The 22,403-nt window shown below is 42.4% G+C and overlaps 1 protein-coding gene across 4 annotated transcripts in view; it reads left to right on the top strand.

Moving 5' to 3' along the window:
* The window catches only part of Adamts9 (ADAM metallopeptidase with thrombospondin type 1 motif 9), a 169,357-nt gene that overhangs the window by 29,306 nt on the left and 117,648 nt on the right, over positions 1–22,403 (top strand). For 3 of the 4 annotated variants that reach the window (XM_036180603.1, XM_036180604.1, XM_036180601.1), the window contains exons 4-14: positions 374–663; positions 3,251–3,334; positions 3,436–3,551; positions 4,575–4,615; positions 4,730–4,835; positions 8,560–8,706; positions 10,115–10,256; positions 12,631–12,735; positions 17,522–17,667; positions 21,056–21,237; positions 21,328–21,464. In XM_036180603.1, coding sequence (XP_036036496.1) covers positions 374–663; positions 3,251–3,334; positions 3,436–3,551; positions 4,575–4,615; positions 4,730–4,835; positions 8,560–8,706; positions 10,115–10,256; positions 12,631–12,735; positions 17,522–17,667; positions 21,056–21,237; positions 21,328–21,464 — 1,496 coding nt within the window. The remainder of the gene's footprint in view (positions 1–373; positions 664–3,250; positions 3,335–3,435; positions 3,552–4,574; positions 4,616–4,729; positions 4,836–8,559; positions 8,707–10,114; positions 10,257–12,630; positions 12,736–17,521; positions 17,668–21,055; positions 21,238–21,327; positions 21,465–22,403) is intronic. The other variant, XM_036180602.1, reaches the window with a different exon arrangement.

Below are 22,403 nucleotides of genomic sequence, written 5' to 3'. Positions count from 1 at the left end.
GTGTGTGTACCTGTGGAAGCTCAAGGTCAATGTTGTTCTGTGTCTTCCATGGTTCTCCATATTGTTTTTTGAGATCACGTTTCTCATTAAATGTGAAGCTTACCAATTCAGCTATACTGGCTTACCAGTGAATTCCAAGGGTCCGCCTGCATCTGCCTTCCCAGCCAGGATATTTCGGTTCCCAGCACCAACTTGCCTGTCTATTTGGGTGCCAGAGATCCAAACTCCAAAGTCAGGTCCTTGTGTTTTGACAGTGAACACTTTACCGACTGAGCCATCTTATTACCTAAAGGCATCATTTTAAAACATGCACAATGTATAATACAAGTGTAGACTGCTGTGTAAGGAATGAATGTCATCTGATTTATTACAGAACGCAAAAGCAGTCACAATAAAGATAAGTGGAAAAGCAGAATGCAAAAACAGAGAAAGAGGAACAGCCTGGCCGACGATGTGGCTCTGGTAAAGAGCAGCTTGGCAACAAAAGTGTTCTCTGGGTATAGCAACAAGACAAACGGCACGAGGGACAGGAGGAACCACAAAAGAACCAAACGCTTCCTGTCCTACCCACGGTTTGTAGAAGTGATGGTGGTAGCTGACCACAGAATGGTTTTATACCATGGAGCAAACCTTCAGCATTACATTTTAACCCTGATGTCAATTGTAAGTATACCACACAGAAGGCGATTCATGAGCTGACTCAGTGTGCTGCTGGAGAATGGGTTTTCTTTTCCATTCTGATTCTAGCATCAGTCAGGGCTAGCATGTCAGCCATTCAGGCAAACAACCCAAGAGTATGTGGCTGTTCACTCACTGGTTGCCTTTTTATCATAAAGGTAGTGGGTATCGGTAGTGAATGTTGATTCTCCACTAGATATTGCATTTATTACTTAAAAAGCATTGTTTCTAATCCTTCTGGCAAAGGGCTTAGGCTGAGCTACCATCCTCATTTTATGGACATGAACACTGACTCTCCAAGGAGTTAATGTCACTTGCCTATGGTCAGGCACAGCTAGCAAGTGGTATAGATGCTACATGTGACCCTCAGACTGTTTGTTCTGGAACCTCAAGTTCTCTGTCTAACTTAGGAGCTTTGCATAGCCTGGTAGTCCTGTGTGATGCTGGTTTGGAGTCCCAGTCACCCATGATGCATTTTCAGAATGCATTTGCTCCATCTTGCCTCTTACTCAGGGTTATAATCAAGTAGGCTATGGATGACGTCTAGGAATTTCTGTGTTTTTCTACTCCTGTAGTATATTGGAAACACAAAAAATCTGCATGATTGGAAAATCAAGTCAAACCTAACATGACATATCCTTCTCTCTGCTTGTTCCCTGCCCCTTTCCAGAGGAACCATTGTTAAAGTTCCTGCTGCTTCTAGCACTAAAAAATACGATCTAATTCACATAGTGAATTTTGAATATTCTAGTGGGTACATTTTAAAGAAAGTAACAAAACAGATAAAAATTAATTCTAATCTGTTTTTTGTACCCATATAATATCATTTCAACAATTATGATGGAAGAATTTACATAAAGTGATTTGTATACTAAGCCTTCAAAATCCAGTTTCTGCTCATTCAACTAACCATGTATCAAAAATATTTGCCAAGGCTAGAGAGCTAGCCCAGCCAACAAAGTGCTTCCCTCACACACATGAGGACCTGAGTTCAATCACAGTATATATGTAAACAGCAGATATGGTGGTGTACACTTGTAATCCTAGTACCAAGGAGACAGAGAAAGGTACACTGCCCCCTTCATGGGCTCCTAGCTAGTAAGAGATTCTGCTCTAAAAAATACAAGGTGGACAGCTCCCCAGAAAAAAACCATTCCACATGCACATCCACATTTGTGCACTCAAATGCACACACACACGTACACATGTATACACACACACACACACACACACATACACACACATGAATGTGTGCATATACACACACTTCACAAAAAAACTTGTACCTATGCTAAACTTAACATACAGACTTTCTTCTTATCATCCCCCAATCAATAAGTAACCCCAAGATGACTGAAAGGCTGTGGAAGATTGTCCACAAGCTCTTGTAGATGATGCACTATGTTACAGAGGCAGCTCGAGCATTCCATGGTTTGCTGTCCTCAGCTCTCCTGGAGCCAAGCTCTCAGAGATACAGAGAAATGATTTCACAACTTCCATGCAAGAAGAAAGTACATTCTCATATACTCCCTTATACCTTGGTATTTTTTAAAAAATTAATCTTACCCGGTGGTGCATGGAGATCTGATGTCACTCATTTCCCCTTTATGGATTAACCCTTCTTTACCTGGACAACTGCCTGCTTTGAGTAAGTTTCCCAGAAGCATTGTGAAAAGTCACCATGCTGGGAATGTTGATTTTAAGCTGTCTCTTCCCTCCCCATGACCTGTCCTGCTGTTGCTTCTTCCCTTACTGCTGTGGGCCATCCCCACATGGTACCCAGCCAACTTCCCTCCCACCTGCCTATCCTCACTTCTGTCCCCACATGTTCCATAGGCCCCCAGCCCTCTCAAACCCAGGGGACAGAAGGAAAACCCAAGCAGACCTTGCAAGCCCCAGCTCCATGTACACCCCATCATTTCAGGTCTATCAGAGACTTTTGACTACAGTAGCAGCTCTTAGGTCAGATAACCTAGTCTGTCACCTCTAGTTCTGCTGCTTGCCACTGTATAGCCTTAGACAAGGTACTTAATCTCTCTGAGCCTCCATGACCTCTCTGTTTCAAAGGGAGGGTAGTGGTACCTAGTCCAGAGTTTGCTGTGAGAACTAAGTGCAAATCCAGTTTTCTTCCAGAATCTGGTTTATGGTAAGTGACAGTGAATGTAGCTGACGTAAAAGGTTATGATAACACAATTCAGAAACAGGTTACACTGCTGTTGAGCGTATAAATGGACAATGAGCATGAGGAACAAGAGCCAGCAGTTAGGTGGGAACCCAGGACTCCAAAGGACAGCAAAGTGTTTGATGGGAAATTCATATGCAGTGCTTTGAAACAAATAACTATTAAGTCAGATGATGATTCACCTTCAAAGGAAAATACCTCAGAATTTAAATTTGCAAGAGTTCATTTTTATCTAAATCTGCGATCGATGAATTTTACAAAGAGTGTTTATACAGTGAACATTCAGAACTGTAAAACACATGTGTTGCATGAAACCCAACCTGAGAAATGAATTGCTCATTGCTTATACAGAGTCCATCATTAACTTTGAAAAATTTATCTCGGTTGCAGGTAGCTTCTATCTATAAAGACTCAAGTATTGGAAATTTAATTAATATTGTTATTGTGAACTTAGTTGTGATTCATAATGAACAGGTAATAAAGTTTATTTTTCTCTCTTCTTCTATCTGTATCCGAAATGGCATATCTAACTGGTGTTGTTGCATAGACCAAGAGCAATTCTTCTCTGTGTTTAGGAAGGACCTTCCATAAGCTTCAATGCCCAGACAACCTTAAAAAACTTTTGCCAGTGGCAGCATGCCAAGAACCACTTAGGTGGGATACAGCACGACACTGCTGTTCTGGTCACAAGGTAAATGCTGATTCCTTATATCTTATGGTGTCAGGTCAGTTTGATGGGAAGGGCCCTTCATTTGCTGGTATTCAGCCCTATACGGGAAGCTCTCGGCATAGTCACTCTGGACAATTGATAACAGACAGTTCTTTGTTAAACAGGCTACCCTGAGTATGCCAGTGCTTTTGGCAGCATCCCTCATTTCTGCTCTCTCTACACATCAGTAGAACACTGGCCTCTCAATTATGACCACTGGCAAGGTCACCAGACACTGCTGCATGTGCCCTGAGGGTGAGGGAGGGTACCCTTCTGGCTGAGAATCTCTTAATGTATACATGCCACCTGAGGACTTAGTATGTAAGGCAGGCCTGAAAGCAAATGACCTTCTGTAGCAGGGGAAGCCGCTGACCGAATCCAGCTGGTGGCTGCCTTGTAGGACCTAAGTCTAGTATTGCCAACTTATGTGATTTTTTTTTTTTGCAAGAAGCCAGAAAGAAGACATTTTTTAATGAAAAATTTCCAATTTTTATATAAGTTACTCTTGAAGAACGTTCTAAGAATGGACAAGCAAGAAGGAGATGCTGGCTTAATGGTTTCTCTTATCATGGACCATCTCTGACATAGTTCTAAACACTCTCATGGCCCCACAAGCCCTTGCTGGAGATTGAATCCAGGGCTGTGACCTTGCACTTGGACTTTACACCAAAGCCACCACCGCCAGCCCATCACTCCTCTTAAATGAACTGAGAAAGCAGTGAGCACTTTACAGTGGGCATTGAGGAAAGTTTTTCTAGGATGGGGTGGGGTGGAGCACGTCTAATTGTTCTGTGGCTACTCTGGAGACAGCAGCAGACTTCTCCGTGTCACCTTCAACCCTTAAATCTATGGTTCCTGACATTTGGGGAGTTGCAAAATGCTGGCTGGCCTTGTTAGTTTATGTTTTATTATTCCTGTCCCTAAAATGGACTAGAAGTCTGAGGATTTTCCTGTGTTGACCTTTAACTCTGGTGTTGTCATAGCCTAAGTCTGTTTTGCTTTTAGGGAGGATATCTGCAGAGCTCAGGACAAATGTGACACCTTGGGTGAGTCTTGTACATGTCCCCACGGCTAAAATTATTTCCTTGATGTTTCTCTTCCGAGTCACAGTTGCTTTTAAAAGTAAATCCACGCTGGTTTCTCCCCTTCTCTCCGAATAGGTCTTGCTGAATTGGGAACCATTTGTGACCCCTACAGAAGTTGTTCCATTAGTGAAGACAGTGGGTTGAGCACAGCTTTCACAATAGCCCATGAGCTGGGCCATGTGTAAGTCATTCCATTCATAGTCTCCTAACACTTTGTTTACCAGTGAGTGTTTTCTTAACTTTAATGGAGCCACGACTTCAGAGTAGATTTGACAGGATGAAAGAAGCTGAACCTTTGTGAGTAAAGGCGATCCACCCTCTTCAACCTGAGTTCTGTGTGTCTTTGGTTGAACTGTTTGTGTTTGATGTGCAAAGTCTAATAATTTTTCTCCTGCCACTGGAGACTCAAAGAAAAGATACATTTTGATTCCTTCCTAGCACAGCAAAGGGTGAATTAGCTTGGAGAACTTTCTTGACTCAACATGTGTGTCCAGAAGGTTGCCTCAACGTTGCTCTGGTCCACAGATTTTACCTGATTTTGATTGTTCTGAACTCTGGTTATACATGGCTATAACTCAGACAGTTAGCCTCTAAGACATCGATGTCCCTCCTTCAGAGAAGAAGATGAACAATGTTGCAAAGAAAGATTCAATTTCCAGATTATAACCAGAATTATGAGATAACTCTCCTTGTTTATTTAACTGGGAGAGAGCACAGAGAGAAGACAGGGCAAATCAGTGTGGATTTACCAGAAATTATTCTGACTTGGGACCACATTAGTGTGTTTCTAAAATAATTAGCATACACATCATTTGTATCTTTAAAATGGTTTTCTCAAGAGAATCATTAGTGTCATGCAACTGTATGTCCTTTTGGGTCAGATTCAGGCTTTGTACACAGTTAACATTATCACTGAAAAGAAAGCTTTTTCAATTTGAATGCTGTTCAAACACCTCTTGTATATGCTGTGCTAGGTATGAAGCAAGATGTGTGCACACGTGTACATGCTGCATGCACACACCCAGAAGTTCAATTCAACAAGTGCCTTTCACCCTTTCCCTTTTCATACACCTTTGCTGTTTTCTCCCAAGGAAACTTTATCAGAGATCTAATGTTTAGAATGTAATCCAGGATTTCAGTGTAGGCAGGCCAGATTGGCTTAGTCAACATCTCCTTGGTCCTTCTGATTCCTGAGACATATTCACGAAATGCAGAGAATCCTCGAGATGACTTATATTTCCAGGTCCCTTTCTGAGTGACACTTTGACCTGAATTATCAGGTGATGAAAGCTCTCTACGCCTTAGTTGCTCGTCTACAGGGTGTGGGGAATAGTAGACTCATGGTTAGCTGTCTGTGGGAGGCTGGTTCCTGGACCTGGCATAAATACCAAACTCCACAGGTACTCAAGCCCTGTTTATGAAGAGGCATTGAATTTTCATGTCACCTGTGCCTATTTACTATATATATTAAATAATATTTAGATGACTCATAATGCCTAATATAACAAAAATAGCTATTATATTATATTGACTGGGGGAGAGTGAAGTCCATGCAGGTTCTGTACCATCAAAAGTTTGTTTTCCCCCCTAAATATGTTCCATCCACAATTGGCAGAACCTGTAGATGTGTAACATGAATCTTAAAAGGTCTTATTAATAAAAACAAACCCAGGGCCAGGTATTGGGGTGAATACTGGAATATCAGAGAGACAGAACAAGCCACAGCTAACCTCACCTTGCCAATTCCTCAGCTGATCCTGTTTCCTCAGACTGGAAGCCTCTCGAGTCCTCACCTGAATGAATCTCAGCTGAACTGCTGCTAAAAGCCTAAAAGCTTAACCAGGCTCTAGTTCCTGGTTCTCACACCTTATATACCTTTCTGCTTCCTGCCATCACTTCCTGGGATTAAAGGCTCTTGTTACCATGCCTAGCTGTTTCCAGTGTGGCTTTGAACTCACAGAGATCCAGATGGATCTCTGACTCTGGAATGCTAGGATTAAAGGCATGTGCTACCACTGCCTAACCTCTATGTTTAAGTTAAGTTTATTGGGGTGCACAATATATCAACCACACTATGTTAAGGTAATATTGCTTAAAGAACAAGTGATGTTAAATGTTTGAAGCACTCTTCCTGGGCCATCACAAGTTAGGATAAGAAGCAGTGTGCATCTCTATTCCACACACACTCACAGTGAGTCTGTTTGCACTCTAATAAACTTATCTGGGGTCAGAGAACAGAACAACCACAAGACAGACATAGAGGCCAGGAAATTGTGGCACTCACACCTTTAATCCTAGCATTCCAGAGTCAAGAGATCACTCAGATGCAGTGAGTCAACTGTACTGTTCCCTACATCAAATAAGTTACAAAACAGCATCTAAAACACAGAATGCATATCTAGTGTACTGTGGATGTAAACAGTCTCAGTTATTATCAATCAGTAAGTATTAAAAATAGGTATTACAGCCCCAGCAGTGAGCAAATATGCTTACTTAAATGAAAACACGTTTCTGTTTATTTGTATGATAAAATAAGTAAACTTGATTTTAGCTAGTTATGGCGAGTTGGGCAGTGCCTGTCTACCATAGGGAAAGAAGCAAGGTAGGGTTTGAATGCTCACCTTGGCCTGAGGCATGCTTGAATCAGTGTTACATTGACTCCATAGCTGGCACCTACAAGCCAGAGCATCTCTTCTTTGAAGAGATGGCCTCTTCAGTATTACAAATTAGTAAATTCGTCTAATGCAGATCACATTTTCCTGTCTCTACTAGCAAACTGAAGGACCCACATTTTTTAAAGAAAAAAGAAACAGAACATGAAAGAATTAGTGGAGCAGATGCACAGGCTTTAGTCCAGATTTCTCCTTTATAAGAAACAGGTCTCCGCCCTCCTATCTCGCTCATGTTTCCAGAGTTCAGCGTGAACTAGAGAAGGGAATTCCTCTCTCGGTGCTAAATTAACCACAAGCTCAGTTTTCTGATTGACAGCAGTCTTTCCCAGAGAGAAAAGATGACCCTCTGACCTTGTCACCTGGTGGATAATTGCCTGGGCTGGAAGGCCATGTGGGTCATGGAGGGGGTGTGCACTGAGGAAATGCTATCATTTTCCCCCCACTTCCTCTGGTGAAGCCAAGAATGGAAAGTATGTGTGAACGCTGTTGTCACCCGCCCAAGCCCAAGAGGACCCTGGCATTGCTCCACAGCCTTCCCTCAGGCAGAACGAGAAAGAGTTTAAGAATCTTCTTGTGCTGGACTTTTCAGGAAGCCGGCTCCTGTCAGCTGGCATTGGCATGTGAATCGCTGTTCCATCTCTTCCCTCTGCTGGCTCAACTTGTGTGCCTGTGGTCTCTGTGTGAATTCTTTTGAGTTCATGCACACACTTTACATACCTTCATAATGGCACTTGATAAACACAGGTGTATCACTTAGCACCCTGGCCCAGAAACGAGAGATGCAGGCCCACGAGGATCCTCTTACTACAAATCACTTGGCTTCTACTTTTGACACCGATTTATTTTTTATATCAACAATAGTACAGCATCCCGCCAAAATCTTGATTCTGTGGATTACCCTTTAACTGTCTACTAGGATTTCCAACTACTGTATTCTAGCACCAGCTACAGCACATTCAGAGCCTCTGCAATTCCAAAAAGCGTACTTACACCCAACAAATGATGGCGCATTCACTAAAGGTACTTTGTATTGAATTGGGTAAAAATCCCCTTGTGTTCTATGCTCCATCTTGAATTGTCTTACAGTTTATTTATTCTGCTCACCTGGACTCAGATGCTTTTCCATACCCAATGGGCAGTTGCAGTTTTCTCTTCGATGAATTATTAAGCAACAATGCCAGCATGAACTGCTAGGGTATACTGACATTCTCACCATTGTTTCATCGACTTTAGGTTCAATATGCCTCACGATGACAGCAATAAATGCAAAGAAGAAGGTGTTAAGAGCCCCCAGCATGTCATGGCGCCGACATTGAACTTCTACACCAACCCTTGGATGTGGTCCAAGTGCAGTCGAAAATACATCACTGAGTTCTTGGAGTAAGACTTAAACTTTCTTTTAGTAACAGCCTCTAGTGCGGCAGTTCTCAACCTGTGGGTCACGACCCCTTTGGGGGTTGAGCACTCCTTTCACAGGGGTCGCATATCAGATACTCACATTACAACTCATAACAGTAGCAAAATTACAGTTATGACGAGGCAACGAAATAATTTTATGGTTGGGGGGGGTCACCACCACATGAGGAACTGAACTAAAGGGTGGCAGTATTAGGTAGGTTGAGAACCACTAATCTAATGCCTGGTCTATACAAAGTAAACCATTAGGGGAAAGAAAACGCAGAGTTGAGCATTCCTTTTGGGTTGTTTTTTTTTTGATAACATTCCTTGGAGGCGGGGAAAAAAATTACCCTATGACATCTGTTAGTGCATAGCCTTGCCAGTGTTTGGAAGATTACAAACTGCTCTGAGCAAAGAATTGGCTTCTTAAAGGGAATATGCAAATATTTCTGCATTTGTGAAATGCTTTGAAATTGATTCAGGTCTTTGGAGAAGGCTGTGATGATCTGCTGCTAACCTAGTCATCTTGGCTTGGAAGCAATGGGCTAGTGAGAGGTTGCCAGAAGAGAGTTTGTGGTAAAGATAAGGGCATGTTTGTTCTCTCTCTCTCTCTCTCTCTCTCTCTCTCTCTCTCTCTCTCTCTCTCCCTCTCCCTCCCTCCCTCCCTCCCTCCCTCCTTCCCTCTCCCTCTCTTCTCTTTATGCCCTTTACCTTTTTTTTAAGCTTCCTCAAAGACCCAATTACATTATACAAGGTCCACATATCACAGAATTGGTGCACCCCTTTGCCAGAGAAGCAGAGGTTGAGTAGTTGACAAAGGTCACTGATTTACATCTCTGCAACAACAAATGCAGGAGAGGGGCAGCAGGCTTTGTTCATTAGAACTCACCTGGTGTAAATTTTCCAGAAGAAATGTTTCCAGAAACCTGAGTAAAACTGAGGGCTGGCTGGTGTTTTTCTTCTAAGCAGGTAGCTCAAGATGCTTCCCTGTTATGAGTTATCTATCCAGCAAACACTGAATACCTCTTGCTACAGACTGGGCCCTGTGCAGAAATAAAGAGACACTAGCTGTGGCCCTAAGATCCTTACAGTCTGTTGGGAAGGACTGTAAAAAAAATAAGCAGATAATGACTCTTGCAGGAGATCAGTGCTCCCTCAGACACTATACTTCCTCCTGGCTCTGTCCTATGTGGAGAATATCTTCCTAGTGAGTATGTGTCAAAGATGCAGCTTTAGCTTCTAGACTTACCCTTGATTTATCCTTGGGTGAAGAGAACAGAGCAAAGGCCAAAAGGTACAGTTCTTGTTCTGCTAGGTGTGTGCATGGCCTCCACCCGATCTACAACCTTCAGGAGTCTACCTCACGATCCTATGTTTCTGCTTCCCGTAGCACCGGGTATGGCGAGTGCTTGTTGAATGAACCCGAATCCAGAACCTACCCTTTGCCTTCCCAACTCCCAGGCCTCCTCTACAACGTGAATAAACAATGTGAATTGATTTTTGGGCCAGGTTCTCAGGTGTGCCCATATATGGTAAGTGTTCGAGGTAGTTTCTGCCCTTATTGATTCTGGACTTGTTTATGGTCGAATTTTTCCCACTGGGTTCTCACTCTAAATCAGTTACCCAAGTACAGGTTCTGAATGACCTTGCTGACAGTGGCAGTGTGGCCTGTGGTGGGATTATAAGGCAGTGGCGGGCTCAGTATCACAGCGTTCAGCCTGAGTTTCCTCACGGCGCTCTCATGATAGCACAAAGGGGAGATGCCATTGTCACTTGGCAGAAAGTCAGAAAGTAAGCCCAAGATGGTGGAGGCCAGCTCACTGTTCTCCTTTTATGCCCTTGGGCTGGTAAAAGTGACCTGAATTACAGGGACTCTTCCAGATCCGGTACAAGGAATTCATGAGCCAATTCTGGCTCCCTGCGTTAACTTGTTAGGTTGTGTTCTGTGACCAGCCGGTCTTCAGTTCACTCCTGGTCATCATCTAGCTGGCTGGCTGGCTGGCAGACTGGCTGGCTGGGTGGTTGAGTGGTATTTTAATGTATGAGTCAAGGATCTCTGTAGGTAAGCAGACTTAGGCTTTCATGGGATGCCTCAGGTTATGGCTTTGGGAAATGTATGTTTGTTTTGCTGAAGAGAGGGATACTCTGGCAATGGTTGGTGGATTGGGAAATATAGGGAATCCACAGAAATGATTTTAAAAGTTCAAATAACTCCGTCCAAAATAATGCCCACTTCTCTGTCACTCATACAAAAATCAAGCCATTGAATATAGGCATGGTAGGGCCTATAATCCTTGCACTCAGGAGTCTGAGGCAGGATGATAGAGAGGTATCCGGACTCTAGCATGAACCGTGTATTTCTGTCTCAAAACATCACTGGGTCGGGGAAGGCCAATGGGAGAAAGACCAAGCACATTTTAGTGTCTTCTTTCAGTGAACTATTACATAGCAGTGAAAATGTTAGATACTTAGGAAAACACTCCATAATAAACAGTTTGATAGCATATGTCTTCAACATCAAGAGGAGGAAGGAAAGTCCCCAAAACCAGGTGGTTGGAGGCTTCTTTTTCTGTTTCTAAAAATGAATTTCTGGTAACTATTAACTTTTCTCCTGTAAGTATTTTTTAAATAATTAGGATAAAATTAAAATTTAGAATCATTTTTTTAAGTCTACCTGGAGGGACTGGAGGTTTGGATCAGTTGATGGAACACTTCCCTTGAGAGCAGGAAACCCTGAGTTTAGTCCTCAGAACTCATATGAAGATGCTGTGTTGTAGCCCTGGCTTGCTACCAGGGAGGCAGAGACAGGAAAAAACAGTGTCTCACTGGCCAGCCAGTCTAGCCTAACTGGTAAGCTCCATGACAATGAGAGAACCTGTCTCAAAGAATGTAGATGGTGGTGTTCCTGAAGATGGAACGAACACCAGGGCTGTCCTCTGACTTCCACACATACATGTGCAAGCACACGTGAACATACACCAATGCACACATTTGCATGCACACATACATCGAAGAGTCTACCTTGAAATACTTCCATCCATGGTGATAAGTCTCCAAAGAAGGACTCAGTAGAGGAAGGAAGGAAGGAAGTTGTAAGGTGTGTTGTGTGCTCCTGTTGATAGGAAGCTTCAATGATGTGTGACCCTGGTGGGTTTTTAAGCATCTGTACAGAAGCATGGAGAACCCTGAAGACATGAGCACTCCTGAAGACAGGATTACCTCTAGGGTAAAAGGAGCAGGAGAGGGATGCAGGATGAGTATAGAAGGCTTTAGCTTGTTTGTGAATTCTTCTTTCCCTTAGCTTGGTAATGATAAGAACATAACTACCCACTATATTATTTTGGAAGTGTGAAATATATTTTATTGAGGTTTTTTTCTATATTTCCTTTCACAACCTTTAGATCTTAAAAATGGCTCATTACATGATCATGGTATTATACACACACATGCACATGTCCATGCAAACGCACATGCACATACACAGGTACGCGTCCATGCACACAAACACACCAATTTTGGCACTAAGACGAAGCCAAATTCAAGTCACATTCATTTTCAGAATTCTAGTGTAGTTCTGAGAATGATCCCTCATCCCACAGGACCTCAGTTTCCTCATCATTAACATGGGATGGGGGTACAGACAAAGGACCCTGTGAGGCCATCGATGACTCAGAGGCTCCTTCAGGTCATCCCCTTTTACAGAACCATAACTCTCACCAGAACAGAAAAGTGTCTTAGGCGGCTGCACTTTGGAATAGTTTATAATGATGAATATATCATAACCCCCCCCCCCAAAAAAAAACAGTGCCTTTGGAAGCCAACTTTTACCCCTGGCAAAATGTGAGTTGAAAGGAACTCTTGCTCTGTGTGCTCACACTGTGTCTTGTCTTCCTCTGAACGGAACAGATGCAATGTAGGCGACTCTGGTGCAATAATGTGGATGGAGCACACAAAGGCTGCAGGACTCAGCACACACCCTGGGCTGACGGAACTGAGTGTGAACCTGGAAAGGCAAGTAACATGGTGGTGTCTCTCCTCCTGGGACAGAAAGGCTCCTGACTTGGGTGGATTCAGTGCTGTGTGTGGCACATAATATATTACAGTGTGGTTCAGCATACAGATTCTTTTGAGGATGAAAGTATGGCTTACAATTGAGAACTCTGGAAGTTAATTTTAACAGATAAACCATTTAGTGTGTGGTGATATTTTTTTCCCCTTCTGAGAGTGGCACTGGGAAGCTATTATGATTAAGCATATTAGAATCGAAGAAATGCCCACACTGCAAGCCTGATGCCTTCACTGTTGTTTTACCAAGTATGTTTTCTTTTATATAGTGTCATGATGTTACCTGGGATATGTCTAACCCAGATTCTCATGAGCTGGTTTTGTTTTTAATGATTCTCACCAATTCGTTAATAACTAAACAAAACCCACTGTTTGTGTGGGCTAGTGATAACAGAGTCCCACGCCATTAGGAGTATGATTAATCTAACCTTCTGTACCTGGTATGCACTCCAAACAGTGGCTGTGGGCTCTTCATATCATCTCCACATCACACCCAACCATTCACTGAAGGAAATTTTAGCTCTAGGTCCACATGGCTTGTGTCACTCACTAGGAATGCAGTCTGTGGGCACTGTTTCCAAAACTCTTGACATCCTTATCATTTTTGCCTTTTCCCCCATCTCTTCCCAGTTTTGTTTTGTTTTTTTGTTTGTTTGTTTGTTTGTTTGTTGTTTTTTTTTTGTACTTCCTTTGAACATCTGATTTACTGTGCCTCTACTTTACCTTGTAGATTTAATAATATCCAGGATATTTCCTTGGAAGAATCACTAAAAAATCAATAGCTTTATTCTCCCTTACCTGATTTTATACAGAGAACTGGAAAAAAAAAAAAGTTTCTTATCCTAAGATCAGTCAAATCATTTAGAGAAGAACTGCCCCAAACCCTTCCAGGGTGGACCCTCCTTACCACAGTTCTGCCTCTTGCTTCTGAGAGACAGTGGGTTGCTTGATGTATCCTGAATTCAGCTCTCTGAGCAACTTTATTTTCCAGTGGTCAAACATGAGGACTCCATTTTCATCACCTGTATCTCAATGATTAAAGGAAATAGAGGATGTGGAAATTATTTGGCTAAGTTATATTTTTGAAGATGATTTTGTATTAAGTTGATAACAAAGTCAACTCATCCCTCCACTTCCACTGGGCTTTTCCAAAGCTGTAATCCGAAGTTTAGCTTTCCCTGGTGATAGCCTCAAAAGAAACAATAGACCTAATAGCTTCTGGACCTTTCATTATTTTAAAAGAACAGTAGATCTCTTTGTTCAAAAACTGAAGTTTGAATTTTTTTTATGGAGCATTAAATTTAGTCTGTCTGGGTGGAGAGATGGCTTAGTAGTTGAGAGCACTGACTCCTCTTCAAGAGGACCCATGTTCAATTCCCAGCACCCACACGGTGGCTCACAACTGTCTATAACTCATATATATGCAGTGTACAGACATATGCAGACAAAACACCAGTATACACATAAAAACAACAACAAAACCTTCATGTGTCAGTGGGTGCAGTACCACAGGTTTTTGTGGGAATGTACTTTACAAGTTTACACAGGAGTCATCAAAAATTGAACATGATACTCATTCTTACACAATCAAGATGGAATTTCTGAGTCCTTCTAAACACAGTAACCCAGAGGCTGCTACCAGTAGCTAACAATAAGCAGGACTTCTACTTGACAACTTGGTTAGTTGAGCCAATTGTCTTGCTAAGATTGACTGATCTCAGCAAAATCACTGGCATTATATTGTGGTTCTTCATCTGTCTAATACACCCACCCTTGTGTCTGTTTCTGACACTTGTTACTGCCAGGAAAACCACAATAAAGGAGCATTCCCAAGAATATGGTGAAGTGACTTGTATTTAGTCAAACTGTCATGAAGGAACTCCCAAGCTCCATGCAGTTGCTGAGTTCCCCACCAATTCTGGACCACAGAAAGACTTGGAGGAGGGCTGCTATGTCTGCTTCTCAACTTCTACTTTTGCAGACAATCAGGAGATTGTCTTCTGATGGGGAGAAGTCTTGGGCAACTGTTCAGGAGACCCTGTCTTCAATGCTTAATGAATTCAGCTAGAGTATTGAGTTCAAGCCTTCCACAGAATATGTGTAGACCACTGTTGACCAATTTCAGAAAAATAACTGTGCAGAGAAGATAAGTTGCATTCTTAATTGTGCTTTAGAACCTAGGCAAGGTCTAATAGCTCCTACTAAAGATAGATCTAGATACAGGGAAACACACACACACACACACACACACACACACATTCTTCATATTGTTCAGACCAAAGGAAATGTGTATGTTGACATAGAAGTTGATTATTTTGTTTGTTTGCTTTATGTTGATAGCTCAGATTTGACAGTGTATTCCTTTTCCCCATTTACCAGCTCATTCTCACTCTCCTTGCACCAGGGCCTTTTTTCCCCTTTCCTTTCTTTCTGCTCCACTCACTCAGCAGTAATCTATTTTGAGCTAGATTTCTAACACAATGTTATTTTGATGAATGACTCACTAATGTCTCCTTATATTCTCCATTCTCTTGTTAAGTCCATGAACATTTTCATTTTAAAATCGTTTGTGATCCTGAAGTTCAGAACTCTCTTGTTTCAAGAGTTTTTAAAACAAGCTTGACCTCCACATCCCCTTTCTGACCTCTTAGAAAGGTGTGTGCATGAAAAATGTCGTATTAATGGTTTTGGACTCTCTTAAGAAAGGCTGGGGCAAGAGATGATCAGTGGGTGAGAGTGCTTGCTCTGAGAACCTGAGATCAGTTTCCAGAGCCCATGTCAACAGCCACGCATGGCCACGCACAGGCCTGTAACCCAAGCACTGTGATAGGAAGAGAGAGGAGCATCACCAGCGCTTGCGGAAGTCAGCCTAGCTCCAGGTTGAATGAGAGACACTGCCTCAAATGAAGAAGCCACTTTATTAGAGTGATCCAAGATAACACCCTGCTTCTTCTTCTGGCCTCCGTACATGCGCACACAGGCAGATATACATACCACTCCACACTCACACAGATACACATGAAGAGACACATACCAGCATGTGTATGTGTGTGCACATGGCATACACTAAAAGACTGACCTGATTTCAACCCAATCCACTAGACATTTAATGCTTGTGATAAAACGCCATGACAAAAGTAACTTGGAGTGAGGGGTGTTGGTTTATTTGGCTTACAGGATCAGATCACATTCCTTCACTGAGGGGAGCCAAGAAAGGAACTCAAGAAAGGCAGGGAATTGGAGGCAGGATTTGAAGCAGAGACTTTGGAGGAGTGCTGCTTATTGACTTGCCTCCTCATAGCTTGCTCAATCTGCTTTCCTATGCAACCTAAGACAGCTACAAACCATATGTGGCCTCTTGAGCATTTGAAAGGTCATTATAGTTTATGATGTTACTTATGTGCAAAGTAGGATCTGAAAACAAAGTATGGGGAAAAAAAGAAGATCAAAAATTTTATAGTCTGATTGTGGCAGTGCATTCCTTAAGACTAGAATTCAGGAGGCAGAGAAAATGGACCCCTGTGAATTCAAGGGCAGCCTAATCCACATAGAAAGTTCCAGGCAAGTAAGGGCTGTGTAAGTGAGACTTTATCTTCAAAAAAACAGAAGGAAAAAGTCACCGCAGGTTGAGAGAAATTGCTCAGTGGTACAGAGCATGCACTGTTCAGGTTCCCAGCACCCATTATACCTTCTTCAGATGCTGTGAGAAGATGGCTACAGGGGAAGAGCCCAGGATAGCCCAATACTTTACTCTTCCTTTCCCCACCAAGCCTTTCTCTCCTGGGAGGGATGAATCTTCTTCCCTCTGTGTCCTTAACCTGTTTCTTGCTTGCCTTTGTATATCAGCCTAGCCTCCTTCATCCTCCACCTCTCGCCTCACTCCTGCTCCCCGACAGAGACATTACAACAGCCCGGCTCCACTTCAGAGATCCGAGGGAGCCACAGGGATCGCCTTCCTGTGGCTGTGGCCACTGCCACTCTTTTTGTCCCCTGTCCCCTGTCCCCTGGGCTTTAGGTCACACACACACAATAGCAGAAAGTTGAAATAAGCTCATACACTCCCTGTGTTGCTGGGGAGTTTTATTGTATTTTATTATTATTTTAATAATAATATTATGATCCAGAGTGTAGAGTCTGAAACTATCAGAACAAAAACGATAACAAAGCACAGGACTCTGTGATCTGTCCCTTTTCCTTTAGTCTGATCCTAAGTGATTGGGAGTGGGTTTATAAGAATTAAGTAGCTAACTCCCCCTCCCCAGTTTATCAAAATTGGAGTTTTGAAATCAAGGGTATTAATAAAACCTTCGATTTTAGCAAGATTATAGAGTCTTAAAGCCTTGCTAATAGAGATTCACACTGAAAATTCACTAATTCATTTTGGCCCCCATCTGCAGTCCATGCCCCATTTCCACTCCTCATTTTTCCAAGTACACAGACTAATTGAGCAGTTTAAAGCTGGCCATTAGGGCTACCCATTTAGTGTGGAGCCAGCCACTCACTGGCCTGTGTTTATCAGAGCAAGCAGTAAATGCAAACACCACCTAAAATCAATGAGCATGATATTAAAATGCCTGCAGTATCCATTATTCATAGAAATAGCAAATTTGCAGTGTTCCAAACCAGCACATGGGGGAAAACTTAAAAATGTGATGTATTTCTTTGGCCAGCTGGTCCTAGGATGACTCACAGCACCAAGCTCTCCCTCACTGCTCTCCTTTATTACATATAGCACTGCAAGTTTGGATTTTGTGTTCCCAAAGAGATGGAGGCCCCAGCGACTGATGGATCCTGGGGAAGTTGGAGTCACTTTGGAACCTGCTCCCGAACATGCGGAGGAGGCATCAAAACTGCCATCAGAGAGTGCAACCGACCAGAGTAAGTTCCGAAGTCTACCGTTGCCATCACTGATGCAGCAGGGTGGAGGCCACTCAAAAGGAATCCATCAGCTGGGGGCTGAGGAAGAGGGACTGGTGGCCTTCCAGGGCTGTGAGACCCAGGGTACCCTGACCACCTTAATTCCACAGTATTCTTTTTCTTTCCAGATCTGCTGCTATTCCTTAAATTTGTCTGTCATACAATTGATACTTTTGCACTGACTGCTCTTAATGATCGGGCATATCTCATTGCATCCTAGAGTTTGGGATGGCATGTTCAGAGTGAGCAAGTGCATTGTATAAGAAATGAGGACCAGCCAGGCAGTGGTGACATACATCTTTAATCCCAGCACTCAGGAGGCAGAGCCAGGTGGATCTCTGTGAGTTCGAGGCCATCCTGGTCTACAAAGTGAGATCCAGGACAGGCACCAAAACTACACAGAGAAACCCTGTCTCAAAACAACGAAAGAAAGAAAAAAAGAAAGAAAGAAAGAAAGAAAGAAAGAAAGAAGGAAGGAAGGAAGGAAGGAAGGAAGGAAGGAAGGAAAGAAGGAAAGAAAGAAAGAAAGAAATGAGGACCACCTCAAGTATAAGTTGACACATCAAACACTAACTGGGGCTAAAAAGCGATGCCATCAGGCCTGTGGGTCCTACTCTTGTTATTTTGTTTGCAAATTTGGCTTTGAGATGCCTGATGGCAGAAACAGAAACCTCTAGAATCAGTTCAGTCTTCAAAATAGGAAAGAGAAACAAACCAGAGCAAAGGTCTAGTTAACAAAGGCAGACACATTTCCTTCCTTAGCGATTCTATTCTGTTTTTAAATTAAGAAATATGTTAAATTTCAAGATAATGAATTTGTCAATTTGAAAAGAAAATGTGAACTAGATATTTCCCACTCAGGTTCTTACCATAGCAACTGTGTATAAAATCTTACTTTAAAAAGTCAGGACATATCTGCTTCATTTAAAAAAAAATTCTGTATGTTATTTTTGTCAGTACAGATACAACAAAAATATTGAAATGTTTTACATATTTAGTCCTTTGTACATGCTCATGTACATGTGTGCTGTAGTGCACATGTGGAGGTCCAAGAGTAACCTGTGGGAGTCTGTTCTTTCCTTATACTAGGGATCCAGTTCAGCTTGTCAGACATAGTGGCAAGAACCTTTACCCACCAAGTCTAGTAATGGTCACCTCCCAGTTTTTGGAAGCACTGATTAGGTGAGCTATTTTCAGAATGTTGAGAACTGGTTACTATGGAAGAGCCATTAACTAATGAAGCAATATAGACAGACATCAGTCCCCTAGTGTGCCCCATTAGAAAAGATCATTAAAGGTAGATTAATAAAACTCCCTCTTTTCTTATCTAACTCTTGAAAAGGAATTCTTCCCATTGAGCCAACAGCCTCTTCTGATACCCTGGAAGTATAGAACCAGCCTACCTTCATTATTTCAGGAGAGAATTTTTTTGACTAACCCAAATCTGATTGTACTAATTCATGTAAATAAACAAAGGAGCTGATATATCTGCTCCAGCCAATTTGTAGACAAAAACTCATCTCTCTTTAAGAGTAGAATGCACCTGTGATGGTGTGTGTAAAAACTCCTTTGTAACCTTGAGGATGTATGCTCCCAAATTTAATCGGCTGGGTTGTGTAACATGTACTTGAAGGAATGACCTAAGCTGGCTGTACAGAGTGATAATTAATCTCCCAACTTCCTGAAGTCCTTTCTATTCCTATTTGGCACAAAGTGTCCTTTAAAAAAAAAATCTTTTTAGTTGGGAGATGCAGCTAATGGTATTTCCAAAGTGGAATTTCCTACAGTTTCAGTATTTGTCTACATGGAAAAAATAATCATATCTAAACAAAGTTTTTAATTATAAGATTAATTTTTCCATTCTGAAAGGTTTATGGCTATAGATTTCCATATTATATGGTACACACAAATCAGATAGAAACCACATTGTCTAGGAGATGTGTAGTTCAAAAGGGCACATTTACATTCATTAAAGCCATATGTAGAGTTAAGGAGGAAATTATAATCTGCCTTTACACAAAAAACAAAGTCACAGACTGAGTTTGATATGCAGAATGCTGGGATTAAAGACATGTGTCACTGTACCCAGCTATATGGACTCATTTTTTAAAAAAGCAGGAAACCAGAGCAGGTCACAGTAAGGAGAGCAAGACTGGGAGCCAGAACCAACCGTACCACCAACAGTCTACCCCCAACTCCATTATGATCATGATTGATGTGTCTCCCAGCACCTAAAACCTCTGCTTGAAAAACAAAACAAAATCCATTTCTTACACTTAGGATTATTCTAAAAAAAATTCACTAAACAAGAACAATTGTGAACTTTCTCTTGGAGCTCCATGGTGTTCTGAGATGGTTGTGTATTCTGAGCTGTTCGAATGTTTGTGGCTAAGTTCTGAGGCCTTCCCTACCTCTGTGATGAATTTGGCCAGCTGCTGATAGCTGGGGGATGTGTTGTGTAATTTATACTCTGAGTAACATCTGGAAAAGACATGTGCAGAGTTTCACACTGAGAATGAATTTGCACCACGGTGCTTTGCCAGAGTGCATCATACTTGAGCGACAGTGTGCTTTCTCCTTCTATGACGTGGGTCAAAGTGTGGACGTATGCCATGTGTGCAGTTCTATTTTATAAACCAAATCAAAAGACTAGTTGTGGAAAGAAGATGGAGGAGGACAAAATGAGAGGCAGTGGAAGAGAATGTGTCCCTGTGGTCTCCTTGTGAGGAGGTCAAGGTGTAGAGGACAGACAGAAAACAGCCTTCACCTTCCCTTACAAAATTGTTAAAGTTGAAGGACTGCCATCATTTGGGAAAAGGGGACAAAGATCAGCTTCATATGTTCAGGCTTTCTGTTGGATAGCTGACATATTATCTTCAAAGCAGGTTTGCAAAAACTTGGTATGGTGTTGCATGCATAGAACACCAGCATTCTGGAGCTGGAGGCAGGAAAATCAGGAATCCAAGGTCATCCTCAACTCTGTAGGGAATTGTAGGACAGCCTGGCATACAAGAGCTAGTCTCAAAGAAAAAGCAACAAAATCCAGATGTAACACAGGCACATCCCATTTCATAGTTGTAAGTGTTGAGGCGAAGTTTGACTGCTTTCCTTAAGTTGACACTTACTGGAATCAAAGACAGAAAGCAAAGCCGGACCCAGAGGAGTTGATGGGAGGAGGTGATGGGAGGCAAAATGCAAACTTGGAATGTGGAGCCATGTCCTTCTCCCTTGGTCATGTGTTATCTCAAAGTTGTTTCCTAAAGACCCAGCCAGTCATAAGGGAAGGGATGAGGAGTAGAGGAATAGGTTCCAATAAATTGCATCTGTTGTCTCCATTTTTTTTTTTCAGACCAAAAAATGGTGGAAAGTACTGCGTAGGGAGGAGAATGAAGTTCAAATCCTGCAACACCGAGCCCTGCCTGAAGCAGAAGCGTGATTTCCGAGAAGAGCAGTGTGCTCACTTTGATGGCAAGCACTTTAACATCAATGGTCTGCTGCCCAGCGTGCGCTGGGTCCCCAAGTACAGTGGAAGTAAGTGCAGTGGGGCTGGACCATGTGGCTGCCAAGCTGGAGCTCAGTCCAGACATGGAAGTCACATAGCATCATGATCTTCCTCTCTAGTTTTGATGAAGGACCGATGTAAGTTGTTCTGCAGAGTGGCAGGGAACACAGCCTACTACCAGCTCCGAGACAGAGTGATCGATGGAACCCCCTGTGGCCAGGACACAAATGATATCTGTGTCCAAGGCCTGTGCCGGGTAAGTCCACGTGATGTTTTCTTCATTGAGCTGTCCTGTTACCTAATTGATTTGTGGGTCCCTTAATAGAATGACAGCTACTTGTATCTGGGCACTGGCTCCTAGGCAATGTTTCTCAAAGTGTGGTCCCTGGATACTGTTAGCATCTATCATCATCAAATGATTCTGATGCATGTTATACCAAAGTTTGAGAACCACTATTCTAGGTTTTTCTTGATGTTTTCAGGCTCTATGGAGATCTCTGCAAAAGTTCTCCTTGAATATTTATTGTACCAGTTTATGCACGCGCGCGCACACACACACACACACACACACACACACATACTTTTACAGTAACTGAGTGCTTAAGGTCAAAACCAAGAGCTTCCTAACAGAAATATTTCTGGGTTGAATTGTTGTATTCCAGAACAACAGAAGGAGGAAAAGCCAGCCTCCTTCAGATATCTCTTTGTCATTTTTAACTACAATTGCCTCGCCCAAAACACTCCTCCCATTAGTGTTGGAAAGTAAGCTGAGAAACTCCTGGCAGTATGCAAAGAATGTGACAGTGACTTCTCAAGCCCTTAATACTTTCTTGTTCTCACGAGTTAGAAATCATTGCTAGCTTGACCAAGCTCTAAGCTGATGGATGTGTTCACTATGTGCGGCCCAAAGGCCAACTAGAATTACCAGTGGATTGGGTTTGACTGAAGCATCACTTAAGGGGCTACAGAGATCATTCCATGATTAAGAGCACTAGTTATTCTTGCAGAGGACTTGGGTTGGGTTCCCAGCACCTGCAAGGCACATTGATTCCAGGAGGAGCTAATGTCTTCTTCTGACCTCTGAAGACCTTAGGCATGGATATGGGAACCATATCCATGCCTAACATTTATTTACATGCATGAAAGTAAATAACTATTTAAAAAGAGGGAGTGCCTAGGAGGTTTACCTACCTCT

This window comes from Onychomys torridus, chromosome 3, assembly GCF_903995425.1.
Source record: "Onychomys torridus chromosome 3, mOncTor1.1, whole genome shotgun sequence".
NCBI lineage: Eukaryota > Metazoa > Chordata > Mammalia > Rodentia > Cricetidae > Onychomys > Onychomys torridus.
Note: the sequence above shows the minus strand (reverse complement) of the source record. Positions and strands in the feature narration are given on the sequence as shown.